Below are 20,789 nucleotides of genomic sequence, written 5' to 3'. Positions count from 1 at the left end.
CGCAGGCACCTGTACACTTGGATATCTGCAAACACAAAAACAGATATATCCTGCAAACAGGAGTCCACTGTTGACAGATCACTGTAAAATGCCATTAGGGTCTCACAAACTAAGTTTTCCCAGTCTAGGGGCTTAGGACAAAATGTTGGCACTTTGTGGCAGAAGGTTAGGGGCCCCCAGACCGGGCTGTCAGTGATGAGCAAAGAAGTGTGTTATCTGGCCTGGGACTGGTTGGTCTTCCAGAGCCTCTCTTCATCTTAGCTCTCACCGGCTGCACTCAGGGTTGACAACTGGCTGGGGCCACTTTGGAGCAAGAGCTGAAGGTCAGTTCAAAGTTCAGCCTAATGTGGGGTGAGCTGTCAGGGCTGGAGTTCCCGGCAGACTTGAAACCAACAATATCTTCCTTTCACATGATCAAAACCTTCCTGTCCAGGGCGGGTCAGGCTATATATAGCAAGTCCACTTTTTGATGAAATGCCATCCTTAAACATTCTCAGGGGACCACATAGAGTAAGCACCCAATGAATGCTTGGTGAAAAATGAATGAAAGTCCAAACATTTGATATATTTGAAACCTACTAGGAATGAGGGAAGGAATATTCTAGTTATTTATCCTTTCATTTGTTCGTTCATTCAATCATTCATTCATTCATCTGTGAGTATCTAGTATTGCCAAGCACATTCTACCCAAAGGGATGCAGCAGAGAATAAGATAGGCTTGGTCCTTGTTTTCAAGTGACTTAAGGTTTCGTGAGAAAGGCTGATATTACCCATGTGATTACAGAGCAAATGAAGTAGAACAAAACCTGACCCTGGAATTCAGGGGAGGCTTCCTAGTGGAAGCAATGAAGGCTAGAAGAAGAGGAGGCTTTGGTTGGGTGAAGAGTGCGGGGCAGAACCCTCGAATCAGAAAGCACACATGCTTCTAGGCTCAGAGTCGGAGTGACAGAGGGTGGTGAATCAGAGGAAATGCGTGTGTACATCAGCTTGGATTCACATCTCAGCTCTGCCACCGCCTAGGGTGTGAGTGCAGGCAAGCTACTCAACCATTCTGTGCCTCGGCACCCTTCACTGCAGAATAAGAATCATTGCAGTGTCTATCTCTTGAGGCTGTTGTGAGGATTAACTACATGAATATATGTCAAATTCTTATAACAGTGCCTGGCACATAGTAAGTAATCACCTAGCATACTCCAGAGTCTCTTAGTTTGCTTTTCTGTCTTAAAAAGAGGGACAAGTAAGGAAGTGAGGACTGAACCCTTCTAGTTACACATTACCCCAACCTTCTGTCAAAATGGGTGCTGAGGGGTCTGTCCCTCCTGCTTCTAAGCTGGTGGTGACATGGGGCATCCATGCTCTGGAAGAGCAATTGCAGCCACCGGCTTGGATATCTGAAAAAGTCCTCTGACTCAGCATGGAAAGGGCTGTTCTAGGTCAGCCAAGGTGTACAGGGTTCGCAAGAGCAAAAGAAGTAAACACTGAGTGCTTGAGATGAATGGAGTGGCTTCTCCCTTATGAGGGAGGGGGTCAATGTGGCTTCAAGAATTTTATTTTGGTACCTCTGGATTGCAGAGAGAGGCAAGAAAACTAAAACCATAAGTTGCATTTCTGGAAAGGTCCTTTTGATAATTTATTCCTTTTGAAAACATTGTACCAAATCTTGAACAAATTGAGACCCTCAAAAGAGTGTAATTTTTTTGCAAAGGATAATCAATCAGTGGCAGAGTTAGGATGAGACCCCAGGCTTCTGTTGCACTCATTGTTCTAAAACTGAACATAAATTAACTCATTTTATCTTTACCTTGTGAGTTGTGCATTAATATTCCTACCTACAGATGAGAAGACTGAGTTAAAGACAGGTGAAGTGACTTGTCCAGGGTCACACAGCTAGTAAGTGGCTGAGCCAAAATTCAATCCAAGGAAGTTTCAGAAGAAAATGAATTTATTTCTCAGCTTTCTCAGTTGTACTGTCAGGCTTGAGAATTGCAAAGCTTTCCTTGATTTGGTCAGTGTGGCCCCATGGACCACAAATATAGTCTTTGGAATTAGAGAGGATTGAGTTCAAATTCCAGTTTTAGTCATAGGAACTTGAAAAAGTTTCTTCAGTAAGTGGCACCTCCTTTTTCTCACTCATAAAATGGGAATATAATCTCACCTTTCCTGGAGGGATTCAGAAACTCTCAGCATTTACTAGAGTGGATTATTGTAGAGCATGGAGTGTGAATGCAAAGAGTAACACAGACTTGGCCTTGCCTGACGGGACGGTTGGACCACCTGGGAAGTGAGCATCCTTTAGCAAATAGGACTTGGCTTTCTACCCACCCACTTCCTCTTCCCTTCCAGAGGCTCTCTGCAGTGTCAGCTCTGGTGATCATAAAGTAGCCACGTGTTCTGCCTGTTACAGAAGGGTGAGGTGAAAGCAGAGGGGGAGAGGGAGGGCTGTGTGTTGGAGGGAGGAGTGGAAACTGGAATGGACTCACTCCATCAGTGAAGAGGGCCCCGGGGAGGGGGGGGGGTGCTTCTGAGCCTCTCTGTCTGTCTCCTGTCTCTGTCTGTTTCTTTGTCTTGGATTCACAGCTCAGCTCTGCTACTGCATAGCTGTGTACACACACACACACACACACACACACACACACGCAAGTGGGAGGCCGCAAAGGGACAAAAGAAGAAACAAGGAACAGAGCAAAGGATTTCTGCAAATCCCAGCCCAGCTATCCTGTTTAACTTCTGAGTGACTTCAAGCAGGTCATGTCCCTTCTCTGGGCGTCGAGAGCCCATTTTGCAGAATGAGGGAGAGGCTGGATGAGATGAGTTCTGGGGACCCCTCAGCTCCAGCTCCACTGGACTCTTCAAAGGCACACTCTTCACAGGAGCCCTGGCCGCACAGATGCACCATCATGATCTTTCTTGGAACTTGCAGCCTCCCGAGGCCTCTTGAGCCTCGGACCACCATGCTCTGGCAGTTTGAGTGGCCGTTTATGGGACTTGTGTTACCGTCACACGCTGTGACCTTTCCCTGGCATTCTTTTAAAACTTTATTTGCATGTTCCAATCTACCTTGAAGACAAAGCCAAGTTGCTCCCAGGGCAGAAGTCAAGCTGCGTTCTTCTTTGTGCTTCTGGTATGAGCCCAGTGCAGTGGCAGGCACGCGGATATGCTTGGTCCACACTTAATGTTCGTTCGGTTGGCTGTTAGAACCATCCTGTGAGAAGGTGCTGGGGGAACCAGGAGGTGTCCAAGCTGGAGGAGCCAAATGCCAAGGGCAAGCAGGGTAGTCGGTTCTGCACACACAAAGGCTGCTTTGTGGAGGGAGGGCAGCAGACTTGCTCCGCAAGGTTCCCAAGAGGGCGGGTGGAGCCAGCAGTGAGGAGAGGGTAACACAGGGCAGGCTGGGCCCCATTCAAGGAAGATGGTGGAACCTGTCAGAGCCCTTTGAGAAGAGAAAGGGCTGCCTCAGAGGAACAAGTTCCCCATCACTGGGTATTGTTTGAGCAGGAACCAGATGGATGGGCTTCTGCTAGCAATGTTGTAGAGGAGATCTGGCCCTTTATGGGAAGTAGATTGGATGCCCTCTGAGGCCCATCTCTGCCTCCTCATTTGCATATTCATAGCTGTATTCATATTCCCATTATCTCTGTTTTATTATTTTTTTTGCACAGACACAAGGAATTTGCCTTTAAATGCATGTGATAAGTTGGTACCAACATTGTTTCTTTCCCAAGAAGTCATTTCATTCACTCACTCACTCTCTCATTCAGTGACTTTTGAGAGAACACCATTACATGCACCTCACTTTGTCTGGGGAACTGGGAGTTCATCGGTGAGAAAGGCAGACAGTCCTTCCTCCAGGAGCTTATCGACAACAGGGAGGAAGGCATTATGTAACTGGGTATTATTTGTGGAAGAGATTTAGTCTGGAAAGAGGTTGAGGAACCTCAAGGATAGTATCTTGTCCCCAGATGTTAAGTGTCTTCTTTCCCTGTTAATAACAACAATGATGATGGTGATGGCTGTGATTAATATGGTGGTAATTACTAACATTTACTGAGTGCTGATTTGGGGCCAGATACTACTCTGAGCACTTTTTAAAGTATTATTTAACTTAATTCACTTGAGAGCCCATGAGGTGGTAAACGATATCATATTCTTTTTTCCACAGATGAGGCAATAAAAGCTCAGAGAGGGTAGATAACTTCTAATATCACACAGCTAATGAGTATAAAGGCAGAATTCAAACCTAGGTCTGTCTGACCCCAGAGCCACCCTTCCTAACTACTACACCACCTCCCTAACAAAGAAACCATGCAGAAACCAAACATGGCCGGGTGGGTCCTGAGGGGCCGTGTGTGGAAGGAGGGCAAGCTCAGACTTACAGAAGGTGTAGACAGATCTCTCACCACTGGTGAGAAAGGAGCCTAAAGAGCAGTTTCTTCTCAGGACTGATACAGCAGAGGGGCGGCAGCATGGAGCTGGGGGCTTGATGAGCTGTGCACGGTCCAGAACTTCCAACTCTATAACATTTCACAGGAGGCAATCTGCAACCAGATGGTGGACATGGCTGACCACCCTGGTCCCCAAATACCCTGGTAAGACCTGAGATGACCTGACCTCTGTCTCTCCCTCAGCTACCTTATGCAGTAGAAATTACAGCCGTCCCTTGTTACAAGGGGACTGGTTCCAGGAACTCCTGGAGATACCAAAATCTGCGGATGCTCAAGTTCCTTTTATAAAATGAAGCAGTATTTGCATATAATGTATGCACATCCTCTGTATACTTTGTCATCTCTAGATTACTTATAATACTTGATAAAATGCAGATGCTATGTCAATAGCTATAAATACAAACAAATGCTATGTGAATAGTTGCTGGTGTGTGGCAGATTCATGTTTTGCTTTTGGGAACTTTCTGGATTTTTAAAAATTTTTTATTTTTTGGGGGAGAGGGTAATTAGGTTTATTTATTTGTTATTATTATTTTTAATGAAGGTACTGGGGATTGAACCCAGGACTTCATGCATGCTAAACATGTGCTCTCCCACTAAGCTATACCCTCCCCACTGGATTTTCTTTTTTTAAATCTTTTTGACCTGTGGTTGGTTGCATCTATGGATGTGGAACCCACAGATACGGAGGGCCAACTGTATAATTATAATGAAATTCCATCATTGTACAATGGATAATATATCCAATGGGAGTTTGAATTCCAGGTCTATTGCTGCAACTGCAGGCAAGATTCAAACGCAAGCCCTCTTATCAGGAGCCCGCCCTCCACCTTGCACCTGCCCCCAACTCCCCCGTGCTCAGCAGTCACATGGCACAGTAGTAAGAATATGGATTTTAGAGTTCTGTAGTCCTGGAGGGGAAGCCCAGCTCCTTAACTTTATAAACTTTGTGACTGGAAAACTCACTCATCTTTCTGAACCTGTTTCTTCATCTGAAAAGTAGGAATAATAGTACCAACCTCAAGGACCATTGTGAGGGTTTAATGCATCATCATTTAAGCATATATGATAGTGTCTGGAAAGTACCAGTCATTCAGTGAACTGTCATTATCACTAAGGGTTTAAGGAATTCTAGCTCAGTGGCGCCAAATGCTGGGCACCAGGTTAGGCTGGCCATCCTATTCTTACGATCACATCACTTGGCTTTTGTCAGATTCCTGAGAGCCAAACTCTGTTGATTCGTGCTCGCCTTCCTCCTCTGCAGCTCGGTCATGTGACATCTCTGAGCCTCAGTACTCACCTCTGTAAAATGGCGATGATGAATTCTACGTTGCTCACTCCACAGGAGTAGCGTGAGGTTCAAAACCCAGTGGTGCGATTCATGCAAAAATGTCACATAAGCTACAACATGGTGAAAAAACGGGAGGGATCGCTGTTATTACTGTTGATACGAACCCCTCAGGAGGTGTAGACAGATCTGCTGGATGCTTTATAAATTCTCAGGGGTTTGCTAGTTCTCTACAAGAATTTTTAAATGTTGTTCTTTTTAATTTCAGTGAAACTCAAATCATTCATGTTAATAATCTATTCATGTGCCCCACCATGTGAGTACTCCTGTTTGCAGTCTCAGTGGCCTGAAGAATAGAACTATTAGCCATGTCATCACACCTCTGCCACACAGATTGTCGTCCAGATAAGCGACAAACAAAATAATCTTTTACAGAACGGAAATGACTCAGTATATAGGAATTCAAATTGTTTTTCAGTTGCTCCCCAGCTTTGTCTTTTGCTTTTTAAACTATTAGGCTTTTAAAAAATTTTTATGTATGTATGTATGTATTTATTTATTTTTGTTTTAGGGGAGGTAATTAGGTTTATTTACTTATTTATTTTAATGGAGGTACTGGGGATTGAATCCTGGACCTTGTGCATGCTAAGCATGTGCCCTACCACTGAGCTATACCCTCCCCCTTAAACTATTAGGTTACTTCACTGTATTGAAATGTTATCTTAAATGTTACCTTCTGTTAAATATTTTTTGCAATTAATTCAAAAGCTCCTTGTCAAATTTTTTATTCTATCACTCAATAAAACATGTTTCAAATAAACGAATTGGATAGTGAAACAAAGAATTTAACCATTAGCTCATTGTCTCCCAAACTAGCTCTGTGGCCACAGGGTAGGGGTCCATGTATCCCCCTTTTGAGAAATACTAGTTTGGTCTAAGATTTGCTGCAGCTGCATCACAAAGATAAGACGTATAACTCTAGAGGGCTCCGGCTGGTAGGTGTCTGCTTTGATCACAATCTCAGAGCAGGGAGTAAAAGCAGAGTCACTGCTGGGTTTAGAGCAGGACTGACAGCCAGACAGGAGAGCTTGGCTCTCCGGTGGGCTCTGGGGCCCAGGGACTTCATTAAGAAATGATAGTACAGTTCACCATTTTCTACATCGTTCAAGTACACTTTATGGACATACCAGTGCTGTGGAAACATAAATACACATCTATCCTAGCATATATAAAGTATGAATACATATATCAGCATATACATGTGCGTGCAAACATATGCACATACACATACACGCAATAGGTGAATATGTACAGATGGGTCAATTCGGTGTATGAAGTAAGGATCCCCCATCTATGAAGAACACTTAACATTCAGCAACATATTCGGTTTCCCCAGTGACTCCATGAGCATGTCTAGTAGGAATTATTATTCCCAGTATACAGATGAGGAAACTGAGGGCTGGAGAGTTGCCCAAGATCACTAGCTGAGGGTGGTGTTTGGACAGAAAGCAAGGATTTTCTTTCTTTTTTTTTTTAATGACTCCCTGTTACAAAGCTCTCCTCTCTCATCCATGGTCTCTTTCCATCCTCCCTTCTAGCAACCCACTAAAGCCGAAAAGGCATCCCTCCAAAGTGATCTGTTAGAGGAATGCCGTTGGCTACTTTGAAGCTCATGCATTCTGACAGGGACAGAAAGAACTGCAAAATAAAGTGCAGCTCCCTCCTTTTGTTAAACCTTTCAAAAGCTTCCTTGGTTTCTAACTCTATAATTACACCCTAATCAGAAACACTCGGAAGGAGGGGGTCAGTTCCATGCAGCAGTGGGCTAATTACGTGGTGGAATTTCTAAAACTGTTATCATCTTATAAATTGCGTTATTCCTCTGAAGGAATACTCAACACTACATACTCAACTATGTTTCAAAGTGAATTAATTAGTAATCTGAAGCCTAATTATCAACTAATCTATTGGAACATGCAAGCCTTTTGTATTTGGATGGTATATGCAATTTGCATCCTATTAGCTGGCATTTGTAAGAATTTGAGAGCTCATTAGGTCAGTTAAAAAAAAAAAAGAATACAGATCAGAAGGATACAGACACCCAAAGGGCTGACTTGGTAATGCTGTGACCGAGGGGTCACTTGGCAACAGATGGAGGCTGGCAATGTAATTACCTGAGGTCTTTCAGTGGCTTTGAGGCCACTGATGTGTAATTTCTGTCTTACCCTAGAGAGGTGATAATGTGTGCCCCCAGCCTTGTTCTGTGTATTCTCAAGCAGCAGGGTGCCCACACGGGTCTGTACAGAGAGATGTCCTGAGGTAGTGGAAAAGGCACTCGATGACTGGATGCTAGCTCCTAACCTTGGTGCTAGGCCTAGCTCTATCACTGACTTGCTGTGTGACCCTGGCCAAGTCGTACCACCTCGCTGGTTTGACTACAAGCAAATGTTTCCCTGCCGGCAAATGGGATTGAGATTGAGCTGATTTCCAAAGTTCCTTCTAGCACTAAGGACCTGAGGTTTGAAGAATGTCAAGAGTTCCTTCATTACAAAGTCAAAACATTTCATCCTTGCAAATGGCCTTTTAGGGTGAAACCCTTGGTTCCCCCAAATTCTCTGGACAGTTCCATTCCATTTAAAATGCAAATATCTCTGAGAAAAGTAACATATCTATTAATCGCAGATTGTAAATTAACCTGTCTCAATAACTCCTTATTTCCAGTTCTGATCCTGAAATACTAGAACAGCCAAGGCAAAGCAGTTTTGAAGGGGAAAGAAGGTTTAGACAGGGATTTGTCAGAGGCTGGAGGTCAGCCCAGAAAGAGAGTCAGAGCTTAAGAATAGGCAAGATGTTTTGGTCCCATTTTTAGAACCTGCTGTTTTATACCCAGACCCTGTGTCTTTGTTCTACTAATGATATTTATTCCAAAAATAAGTAGAAAATACGTCTTTTGTTCACTTAATAAATATTGCTCATAGAAATAATCAACACAAAATAACATGGCTAAAATTGAGTGATGTGATTTGTAAAAGACAAAAAGCTAAAAGTCATATCTTAATGGAAACACGGAAAATCATAAAGATAGCCCAGAATAATAAGCAAATTTCATAGAAAAAGCTATCATTGAGGAACTCTCACAATTGCTCGAACTGTCACATGGCAAAATTTGTTATTTATTAAAATTTGCTGAGGGATGCAGCCACTTTGGAAAACAGTTTAGGAATTCTTCGAAGTATTAAACATAGAGTTACAATATATCCCAGAAATTCCACTCCTAGGGGTATGCTCAAGAGAAAAACCTGTACAGAAATGTTCATAGTAGCATTATTCACAGCAGTCAAAAAGTGAAAACAACCCAAATGTCCATCAACCAATGAATGGATAAACCAAAATGGATACATCCATATAACATAACGTTATTTGGCAATAAGAAGAAATAAAGTACTGATACACATACTACATGGATGACCTTGAAAACATGCCAGTCACAAAGGACTATATATTGTATGAGTCCACTTAAATGTTATGTCCAGAAAAGGGAAATCCATAGAGATAGAAAGTAAATTGCTGGTTGCCTAGGACTGTAGGAATTTGGCAGAGGGGGCGATGAGGAGTAACTGCTAGTGGGTATGGGGTTTCTTTTTGGGGTGATGAAAAAGTTTTAAAATTGGATTGTGGTGATGGTTTCACAATTCTGTGAATATATGTAGAATCATTGAATTGTACACTTTAAGTGGATGCACTGTATGGCATGTGAATCTTAGTAAAACTCTTGGGGAGAAAAAGACAAAGGCAAAATAAAATTACATTTGGCTCTGGGAAAAAACTACTTCCAGAATCAAATTTGATGATTAAAAAAGGTAGATGAGCAAAACATGACCCAGGAAAAAGAAACTTGCCAGAAACATCGGCCACAAAAGAAAACTCACAATGGTGCATGCTACTAGGTAAAATTTACTGTGTACAAAAAATTATTTTATGAATCAAGTCTTCATGCCATGGGAAATAATTGCACCCAATAAAAATAACTGCAGTACCTTAAAATGAATAAAAATCTTCTGTAAAAGAGAGCTTAGCTATGCCACATAAAAAATGATAAAAACTAAATTGACATAATATCGTTTATGCTGTAAAACTGTTTCTGGCTAAAGATTTGTCAGTGCTAGTATCACTATGATTTAAATGCTTGTATTTATAAAGAGTAAAACTATCATCAGTGTCAAAACAGAAGGTCAAAATCAGTGGAGTCAAAACGTCTTGTATCCATTTAAACATGTGGTGATTTTGTCCTTATTGCCCAGTGGCAGAGCCAATTAAAGCTGGAATTGTGATGACTGATGAAGGCCTGCCCCCCAGCACCATCTCTTCCAAGGAAGCTTAGAGATTCACCATGAGTGTGCTGTGGTTTGACAAGTCATGATGTGGAGGGAAGAAGGTTAAAGCTCAGAATCTTTCCTCCCACCCACACAATTCCCACCAGCCAGGGACAACAGAAGCAAGCCAGTTCCCAAACACGGAAAGACTCCGTCTTTGAGACCTGCAGTGTCCTCTACTCACCAGATTTGCAAGGATGTAGTGGTAGCCAATGCCATTCTTCTCCAGCTTTATAATCTACAAGACACACAAGAGGGGCTCCATTAATCATACTGATGATTGAAGCTACAACTGACACTAATTGAGTTCTGACTCTGTGCCCCGTCCTACCCTAAGTACTCAGAGTACAGTATCACAGCCATCCAATGATGGTGGCATTGCTGATATCCTTGTTTCACAGATGAAGAATCGAGGCATCGTGAAGTTAAATAAACTCCCTAAGGTACCCAGTTATTAAATGGCTTGTGCAAGATTTGAAATCAGTTTTGCTTGATTCCAGGGGTAGACTAGTGTTATCATAATCCCAAGGTCCCAGCTGAACCAGCTGAAATGCTCTCTTTGCTTCTTCCGTAAAACCTTCCCTGTACATGGAGATTCTTCCCAGGCAGACTGGGAATCTTGTGTTGAATTCCCTGTCATTGTTATAACAGTGGCTGCTGCTTGGATGGACAGCTGGGTGGATGGGTGGATGGATGGTCAAATGGGTAGGTGGGTAATTCCAGCCCAGCTCTTGACCTTCAAATCCTCGCATGGGCCATATTCAGATACAGTTCCTTCTTTCCTGAATTTTGTGCCTTCTCTAACCCAGTTAGTACTCTGACATCAATGAGCCACTCAGCCTAGAAGCTGGAAGCGAATGCCAGGATCACCTGGCCCAACCTCTCCCTGTACAGATGGGAAGTCCAGGCTCAGAGATGGGGGGTGATTTGCCAGATCTCACAGAAGTCTGATAGCAGGGTCAGGACAGGAACCTGACTATTGTGAGCCTTTCTACATGATGCCTGATTAAGAGCGAGGGGCCCCAGACACCTCTCCATCTTGAATGCTCACACTGCCCCTAATCATTGTAGGCAGGAAAAATATTTCTAGAAAGAACTACCCAGAAGTTTGCTTAGGCATCCAGACACACCACCCAACATGCAAACAGCTAAGATTGTACCCTAATTCAGCCTTCAAGTTAACTTGATCTAGTTCTTTCTCTTTTTGATCATCAAATTGAAGTTAGTACACCCTGCTCAGCGCCTCTCCCCCTGCACTGCTTCAAGGAGGTGCAAAACGTATGAGAAGCACGTGGGCTTCTTCTCTAACTGAATAAAATTTCAAGGTTATTAAAATCCACATTCAGACATCTACTTAATTGGGTGTATGTGCATTGCAGCCCACATATTTTTTATGTAGGGAATAATTAAATGCAAGCATACACAGTGAACGCTCTGAAACAGTGGTTAGCATGTGAAATTCTGTGGGGCTCACATACTGTTGGGCTGATAGTTTTATTAGTAATTCTTCATCACTTTTTCATTTTCTGTCAAATGGTTTGCCGCCCTTTCGACAATGAGACACCTTGATCAGAAACCTATTCAGCTTCTAATAAACACAGAGCAGCAAATAAAAGAAACTGGAAACCCACTGCATCCAGGCAATGATAAGAAAAGTCTCTGAAGAGGAAATTATAGGTTGAAATGCAGGAAACAGCTGATGACGAATGACTTTTGACTGATAAAAATTAGGAATTTTACACGGTTCGACCTAACACCCACCTTCCTAACCATCTAGTTAGCTACCTACCCAATGGCCTATGTACCCTTTCACAAACATTGACTAAGTGCTGACTGTCTACCAAGCACTGGGCTGGGGGTAGAGCGGACAGTGAAACAAGCATGGTGCTTGCTGTCCTGGGGGTCACCGTTTACTGGGAGGAGACCTGCACGGAACAGGTAGAGAGAAATGCAGACAGGATTACCGACTGAGAAGGTCATTATAAAGGTGACCTGCAATTTCATTTGGAGTCCGTTGCCTCACTAACCCCATTCCTTCAAAGCTCATTTCTGCTGGATTGCCTTAACTCACAGTCTTTGTGTCTAGAAGGCCCTTTCCCATTCTCTCTAATTATTCATAACCTTTATGGCTGAGTTCTAATCCCAACTACTCTGTAAAACTATCTATGATTAATTAATTCAGTCAACAAATATTTACTGAACACGGACCATATGCCAAGCACCATGCTATGTGCTAAGGACAAGCTATGAACAGGTGAGGCAAGGTACCCAGGCCCTCACTGAGCTGAGTTGACACTTTTGCAGGGAGCCAGATGGTAAGTGTATAAACAGATAAATGAGTAAGATTTCAGCAGGTGAAAAGCACTGTGAAGACAATAAAACAGGGTGATGTGATGGATGGCCTCCTCCTGGTCTCTCTCATCCGTCTCTAACTTTTCCTGAACTTAATGACTGTATTACATAATTTGGTGTCTTATACAGTCCTAAAGCGTTATATTCTGATAAGCCTGTTCCCTGCTCACAAACCTTCACTGCCCTCTCCACTGTTTACAGAATGAACCCCAAACTCTTTAGAATGGCTTCCAAAGATAATCATGATCATATGTTCTTCTCCCCGTCATTGTCTCCCAGTAGACAATTGTCATCCTCCACTTGGTCTCTTCAACCACCTTGTGAATCTTGGCCCTCACATGCCCTCTGGGCCTCCCTACATGCTCTTACCTCCAGCTTAAAGGCTCTTATCCATCCAAAGGCTACCTGTCGCTATCCAGACCCATCTCACATCTGGGTTCTTTCTTAGAGCATTCACTGATTCCCTATTCTTGCCATTCATTCAAAAAACATTTATTGAATACCTACTAGGTGCCAAGCACCATTCAAGGCACTGTGAATACAGCACGAAAGAAAACCAACAGAAGCCCCTGCCCGAATAGTGCTTCTGTTCTAGTAAGAACTCTAGAGGTAGAGACAGGCAATTAACTCCCCATTTGGAATTTGGAGTCACTGCCTTCCTCCTCAGTTTAGGCAGAACATTTGTGCTAGACTGAGAGGATCCCAATAACTGAGTGTTAGATAGTCTAGGATGATGCCAAGATGTGCGACTGCAAATCAGAAGACGTCAATTCTAGACTCATCGTCATTGTCAATAGTCAGTTGCCTGAACTCGAAACAAATCATTCAACAAATGTGACCATCAGTCATTCCGTCTGTAAAGTGTGAATTTTGTAAGATCCTTTCAGCATCTTGGCTTAGAAGAATCCAACAATTAAAAAAGTTTATATACTACCATCTAAAATATTGCTTCCCTACAAAACACAAGTTTGTCCTCTTACAGAGTGGGTGGCTATAGACAGCAGATGCTAAAAGTTGCATTTTTGAAAGGCTGGGCCCTGTAGTCAGACCAAGATGGGTTTGACTTCATGCTTTTCTTATATGACAGCTGTGAAAAACCCCAAGCAAGTGTAATTCCTTATTTCTTCATCTATAAAATAGGGAAACTGATAGAAGCTGTTTTATGGAGATGATGCAAGATTGAAGTAGCATTATATATGAATAGGGCTTGGCATAGTATCTGGTGTGTGGTAAGCACTCGCTTTCTTATACAGCAATATAGCAGGAGTCATCAGTCTATTAAGAATACCGAATTATCATTCAGCACTTCCTCTACCTCCTATCTCATCTAATCTTTTTATCAGCTTTGTAGAACAGGGGCCTTCATTCCTATTTTACAGATGAGTACACTTATGCCAAAGAGGAAGTGACTCAAGAAACCAGTACGTACCCACAACACCTTGAATGAATCTCCAAGGAATTATGCCAGGTGAATAAAGCCAAACCCAAAACATTACACACTGTGTGATTCCATTTCTATCATATTCTCGAAATAAGGAAATTATAGAAATGGAGAACACATTAGTGATTGCTTGGGGAAAGGGAAAAAGAGAAGGAGATAGGGAAGCAGTATGACTACAAAAGGGCGACACAGGGTCTTTGTGCTGATGGAAATGTTCAGTACCTCGAATGTGCCAAGTGCAATTGTCAGTTTCCTCGTTGTGATATTGCACTATTGTTTTGCAAGATGTTACCACTGGGATAACTGGATATGTGGTACATGGGATCTCATTGTATTATTTCTTACATGTGTATTGAATCTGCATCTCAAAATTAAAAGTTTAACTGAAAAAATAAAACACCAGTATAAGTTGACACTATGAACAGGAAAAATAGGCAAATCCTTACACACCTCACTTTCTGTGGGGCTGGCTCTAAGTGCTTTACACGTATGCATGTGTGTGTATGTATGTATACATGTATGTGTATATATATATATACATACATACACACACATTCTTTTAACTCTCACAAGAAGCTCTCTAAAGGTAACTATGATGATGATGATGATGCCCATTTTACAGATCAGAAACTGAGCTGCAGGAATATTAAAACCTGGCTCAATGTCACAGAGCTAGTAAACATGAGAACTAGGAATTTGAATCCCGGGCAGTCTGGCTCCAGTGTCTTTAATTTAAACCATTACTCTGTTCTTTACTTAGTTAGAATTCCAACCCTCTGACTCCAGCTCAGAGAACTCCTATCTCAATAGAAATAGTTTTTGCTGGTTTCTCTCTCTGAGAAGCCAGATCCACACTTTGTAAAGTAGAACATAGAGTTAATGCCTCAAAGACCCCCTGACTTTCCAAATCTCTCCTATTCAGTTGCTGAGGGCTCTGAGTAATTGCTGAGCTGGCGCTGAGATTCCCTGTGGGAGCCCCAGGGGTCTTGAGAGCCATTAACAAGCTCTGTCATGTTGTCAAGTACCTAAAACTGCCATCTTTGATTGTATAGCACTGCTCAAAAATGATCGCAAAGTCTCCTTCCTTACTAGCTCATCTGAATGCAAAAATGTAATTTAAAAAGACTAGTGATCTACACAAAGACCTGCTCCTTCTGTGGTGGGGACAGGCTTTACTTCTGGGAACTGGAGGAACTGTGGCTTCTAGACATCTGGCTGAAGACTGTTGAGGTTACAGTGCCCTTTCATAGACTGTAAAATCAATTGATGGTTCGGACAGAAGAATGTGTTCCAGGAAACAGTAGAAAGGGAGATGCCTGGGGCCTTCCTGGGCTCTTAAAACAAGTCAGTGGGTCAAATGGATGAGATACCAAGTTCTGCATCGGTGGTGACGGGATCCAGAGCCGAACCCAGGGATCTGGCTCTATAGGATGTGATGGCACTTCACAAACCCTAAAACGCAATGCCATTTGCTTTTTAGCAAGAAAAGGAAGCACTGGAGGCAAGTTTTTGGTAAACTGATCTGAGAACCATTTGAAGCCCTATGTGAAGGCTCTCACTGTTCATGCTATTTCATAACGTGTCAGAATTAAGTCTTATGAATTCCAGAATGTAAGAAGGAAGGTGTCTGGTTTCATCTAGTCAAGAACTCTCTTTATAACACCCAGGGCGAAAGGTCATCCATCTCCCTGTTGAACCATCTCCCACATCCCCCCAGGCCTTTGTTGCCCCCACTACCTGGCCCAAGATAGCATTGAGGCGTTCTGATTCACAGTCCACCACCACCAGCCGCTCCTTTTTCTTCTCCAGGTCCTGAAAGAGCATCCGGTATCCCTCCTCCGTGGTGGTCAAAATGTTGACAGCTGTCACCTGCCAGTTCTTCTCGGCAGCTGTGTCCAGGACTTTCTGCAGGACCGACAAACCTGGAGGTCGGGTGAGTAGGACAGAGAGGTGGCAGTCAGGACACACAGGCACCACTCCACCTCCAACAGCCCCACTCCTCCAGCAAGCTCAGCTCCATCTTTCTCTGGGCAAGTCTGAGCTCTCTCAGGGCAGGCTCTGGGTCTCTTTTGTGTCTCTGGTTCCAGAACATAGCAGGCAACAGAGCAAGAGATTAAAAATATAATCTGAGGCTCAAATCTTGAAGCTACGCTATTCTGGTTAAATGATCTTGTACAGACTAATTTGCCTCTCTGAACTGTCTTCAATGGTAAAACGGTGCTGTTAATAATGCCCACCTCACAGTGTCATCATGAGAATTGAATGAGAATGTCTCCCACGTGGCAAGGGTTTTATAAATATGGATTACTATTAGGCATTTAGCAACTGCGTGTGAAATGTGCCAATCTGATATCAACAGCACCTAATAACTGTCAATCAGATCCGCGAATGTTTGGTACATCTCTGTACCTAGTACTTGCCTCTCACACAGTAAGTATTCAATCAGTGCGCACTCAATTAAACCACTCTCTTCTGATTTATAGCTAAGTAATAGGGGAGTCCATTACTCGATACTGCTTTGTTTCATCTTTGAGACACAGATGGTGTATTAGTTACCTACTGTGGCTGTAACACACCGCAAACTTAGCGACTTAACACATTTATTATCTTACATGGCCAGAGGTCCAGTGTTTGAAATAAATCTCCCTGGGCTAAAATCAAGGTATTGGCAGGACTGTGTTATTTTCAGGAGGGTCTAGGGGAGAAACTTTTCTTGCCTTTCCAGCTTCTAGAAGATGTCTGCTTTTCTTGGTTTATAGCCTCTTCCATCTTCCAAACCAGCCGTGACTGGTCAGGTCTTTCTCACATCTTACTCTGACACTGACTCTTCTGCCTCCAACCTGCACACTGGAGGACCCTTGAGATTACATTGAGGGCGCCCAAATAATCCAGGATAATCTCTATCTTAAAGTCAGTTGATTAACATCGTGAATTCCATCTGTAACCTTAATCCCTCTCGCCATTTAACGTAACATATTCACAGATTCCAGGAATTAGAGCACAGACATCTTTGCGGGGAAAGGGAGGTCATTATTCTGCCTGCAACAGATGTTTTTTTTCATTCTGGCATCATTAATCCGTCTTTGTACATATATCATTTCTGTCTCCCCATAACACTGCTGATCCCTCCCACAGTGACCAGTGTGGTGCCTGATCTAAAGAATCATCTGTAGACTGATTCTGCTGTCTCTTCCTATCTTTCTTTCTTTTTAGTACACGTTTGGTGTGCTTAAGCCTCACATTTACTGAAAATTTACTATGTGTTTGGAACTGCTCTATTAGCTTTCTTGTCTTCAGTTCACTTAATTCAGTCAGGTGGGTACCATTATTATCCATGTTTCACAAATGTGGAAATTGAGGTTCAGAGAGATTTAGTCATTGACCCAAGGTCACACAGCTAGCAAATGGCTCTGAGCTCAGAGTTGTGAGGTAGGCGGAGTCCCTTTAAGAGTACAGCCACTTTTGCTAACTGACCCCAGAGATGATCCTGTGTGATGAAAATGACATTTTTCTGACTTTGCCGCTTCCAGGCCTCAAGCCTCATTATGCTGCAAAGCTGTCCTGAAATAGCCCATCTGCAGGTCATCCTTATAATGGCTTCTTGTCTGAGAAGGGAAATCATCAAAACAGAGGGAAGGGAAAATCGAAGAAAATAGAGTGCTTCTGGTCTCTTCTGCCAGCTAATTCTCATTGAATACTGCCTGCCTAACTCTTCCTAAAAAACCATTTCACAAGCCACTCTCCTAATCAAAAGTCTTCTAAGCGTCCTTAAAGGCAGCCTCCTATAAAACCTCCCTTTTGCTGAGGGCAAAACTCCTATGCCTCATTTCCCAGACTTTGTATGATCCATTTATTTATTTGCATCAATAACGGCTAAGTTCTTGCAGGACTGTTTAGTCTACCGGGGGAGGAAGGCTGGTACAACACACCCACCACAGGAGTTAGTACAAAGAAGAGTGTTTCCATCTAGGAGGTCAGGAAATAGACACAGTGGTGTTTGAGGAGGTTGCAAAACAAAGGAGGAATTTGCGTGTGCAGATCTGAGAAGGCCAGTGTAATCCCAGAAACTGGAATTACCCGAGCAAAGATGTAGAGAAGAAAAAAAAAAAGAAGTGTTGGAAACATTTAGGAAATGTGATGGAAAATTCAAGACTTAGGTGGAGGCAGAATTATAGAAAGGACTGATGGTGATGATGGTGGTGATGATGATATTAGCAGTTACCACGTACAGAAGACTCTACACGTTCATTATGTCGTAGGAACTTTCCAGTCACTTTCTAGTCATCGTCTTGTCCAATCCTCACAACTTTATGAGGTAGGGACCAGTTCTATCTTCATTACAGAGATGAGGAAATGAAGGAATAGAGGATTTTATTCCCACTGCATAAATAATCAAACTGAGGCAGAGGGAGCTTGCCCAAAGTCAAACAGCCGGAGAGGAAAAAACATGGAATTCAGATCCAGGTCTGTCTGACTCCAGAGTCTCTACTCCTAAAAACTGTGCCATGAGCCAGGAGCCATTCAGCTGAGGTCCTTGACGTCTGAGTCTGGGCTCAGGACCCATGGAAGCTTAGTGAGCAGTAGAGAGACATGGTGCATTAAGGGGATTATTCTCTTCAAGGATGTGTTTCCACACTGTGAGTTATAGATCAGCTATGGGAAAATCAGTGCACAGACATAAAGCATTTCTGGATCAGTCCTCCATGCTTTTGAGAAGGCAGGGAGGTATCATTTTTCTTCCTCCTGGTAATTTTCTCTCCATCCCTCAACAGTCTCCCTCCCCTAACCCCTGGCTTACCCCGGTCAGCATCATAAATGTAGACAAATTTTTGCCACTTGTAATGGTCGATGATACTGATGAGGGCATCCTGCAGCTCGGGGCGCAGCTGGAGGACAAACTGGTTGGATGTGTCAACGGGAAAGCTCGGTGTAATGAAGCAGACATGGAGGGCCCCGCAGAAGGAGGTCAGCATGTTGACAGTCCTCCGCTCATAAAACCCAAAGATGGCATAGACTCCTTTGGAGAACTGGGAGCAGACTGGAAGAGGAGAAGAGAAAAAATTAATGGATAGATGATGCTGCGAACATGCTGTCAGATGACTCCAGAACTAATTCATCCACTAATCTATCCATGCAACCCATCATCCATCTGTCATCTACCCATCCAACCAATCCATCCATCCATCCTTTCAACCCACCAGTCTTCCAACTGTCCATCCCTTTTACCCATCTTTGCATCCATTCACCCATACATCTGTCCAACCCACCCATCCATCTGTCTAATGCAAATGCTTGTTAGGTACCAATTCCATGCCTGGTGTTGTCATGGTTATTAATTATAAATGTATACAAAGCATTTTTGTAAGTTCACTCACTTTATCTGCACAATGACCTTATTAAGGCAGGAAAAGGAAGGCTGGGTCATTTTTTTAAAGGGAAAAACCAAGGCTCAGAAAGTTAATGAGCATGTCCAAGGTAGCACAGCTGGAACATATCTGAGTTGGGCAGGTATCTGGGCCCTAATCCAGTGATCTTTCTATGACACTGCCCATTGCTTTGAGGCAACGCATAATAAGATGCTACAGGAAGAAGGTCTGCCAGCTTGCTGCTGACGCACATTTAAGAAAACAGATGTTGATTTTCTCAGCCTACCCTTAGCTTTCAGTGTACATTTCTCTGCGATGCGCATTGTGTATTTGTTCATCCTGCTGGCTGATTTTTCAGGCCCCACAGTGTGTCAGCCATAGTAGTAGAATAGCTCTGTGAACATCCCCACAGGTGCCACATTGTAAGATTCCTGTACAGTTACCCATACTGGCTTGTGTCTGGTTACACTGCTGCTTAGAATATCATGCTAAAAAGACCAAAGTTAGGGCACCAAGCTGCAGGCATTCAGCTACTAAACTTCACTTTAATGTGTGATGTAGGATGAGGGTTCATGGTCTTTGCTGCAGTCAAGTGCCCAACCCCAATGCCACCGCAATACCTGGAAATTACCATCTTAATGTGGATGGTGAGGGAGACAAGTCATCTTCATCACAGTAACCGTATTTCAGGGTGCTTTGCAGCATATGCTAGGCTATTTAGTTCTCATCACAACCCTGTGACTTTGATATTATAAATTTTATTTTAAAATGAAAAAGCTGGTGCTCTTAGAGCCTCTGCTCTCTTTACCACATCACCTTCCTCCATGACCCTACACTGCCTTTGTAGATGGGGGTCTCAAATTATGCTGCATGAGCATTGCCCAAATGTGATCCATGAAACTGTAGCCCTATAAAATAAAAAAGCCTCCTAAAAAAGAAAAGGCTTCTCTGGGCAAATAAATTTGGGAAATGGCCAAACTCTGTCCTCCTCTTGGTTTTTGCTACTAGCTACATAAAAGATTGTGAGGATCCTGATCAATTTTAACCAAATTTTGTCAAATTCCTACATCCCCCAGACCCTTTGTTGGTGAATGTTTTTAAACATGTTACTGATGCACTGGGCCATGCTGCACTGAGGAATTCCAGTAGCCATTGGGACCCAATTGCCTACTCTGCATCTTAGTTTTCAGTCAGTTCCTAGACCCTCGCTTTATGCCCTTGAAAAATCATCTGTTAAAGATTGTAACAGAACCACACACATCATCTGTCTGACTTCTAATGTAAAGCAGCATGCTATCTATAGGGGATCTGGCAGGTGGCCTTTAACATCTGCTTGCATGCTTGTAGTTCCTGGGCACTCACTACTTCTCAAGGTGCCCAGTCCACTCACTGACCACTCTTTGAAATCAGAACCTCGTATGCCTGCTCTTAACCCACTTCATGACCCTCCTGGTATCTGAAGGTGCCCCTCATGAACTCCAGCATTATGGCATTCGGTTTTCAGTAGTGACATCCATCCTCCACCTA

General features: G+C 43.1%; 1 protein-coding gene across 2 annotated transcripts in view; it reads right to left on the bottom strand.

The window, feature by feature from the left end:
• Nucleotides 1-20,789, bottom strand: part of GRIA1 (glutamate ionotropic receptor AMPA type subunit 1) — a 289,206-nt gene that overhangs the window by 119,368 nt on the left and 149,049 nt on the right. For both annotated transcript variants that reach the window (XM_010987269.3, XM_010987268.3), the window contains exons 3-5: nt 18,695-18,934; nt 15,634-15,818; nt 10,288-10,341 (exon numbers count right to left, since the gene is read on the bottom strand). In XM_010987269.3, the coding sequence (XP_010985571.1) occupies nt 10,288-10,341; nt 15,634-15,818; nt 18,695-18,934 (479 nt within the window). The remainder of the gene's footprint in view (nt 1-10,287; nt 10,342-15,633; nt 15,819-18,694; nt 18,935-20,789) is intronic.

The sequence above is a fragment of the Camelus dromedarius genome, chromosome 3 (genome assembly GCF_036321535.1).
Source record: "Camelus dromedarius isolate mCamDro1 chromosome 3, mCamDro1.pat, whole genome shotgun sequence".
NCBI classification, from domain to species: Eukaryota; Metazoa; Chordata; class Mammalia; order Artiodactyla; family Camelidae; genus Camelus; species Camelus dromedarius.
Note: the sequence above shows the minus strand (reverse complement) of the source record. Positions and strands in the feature narration are given on the sequence as shown.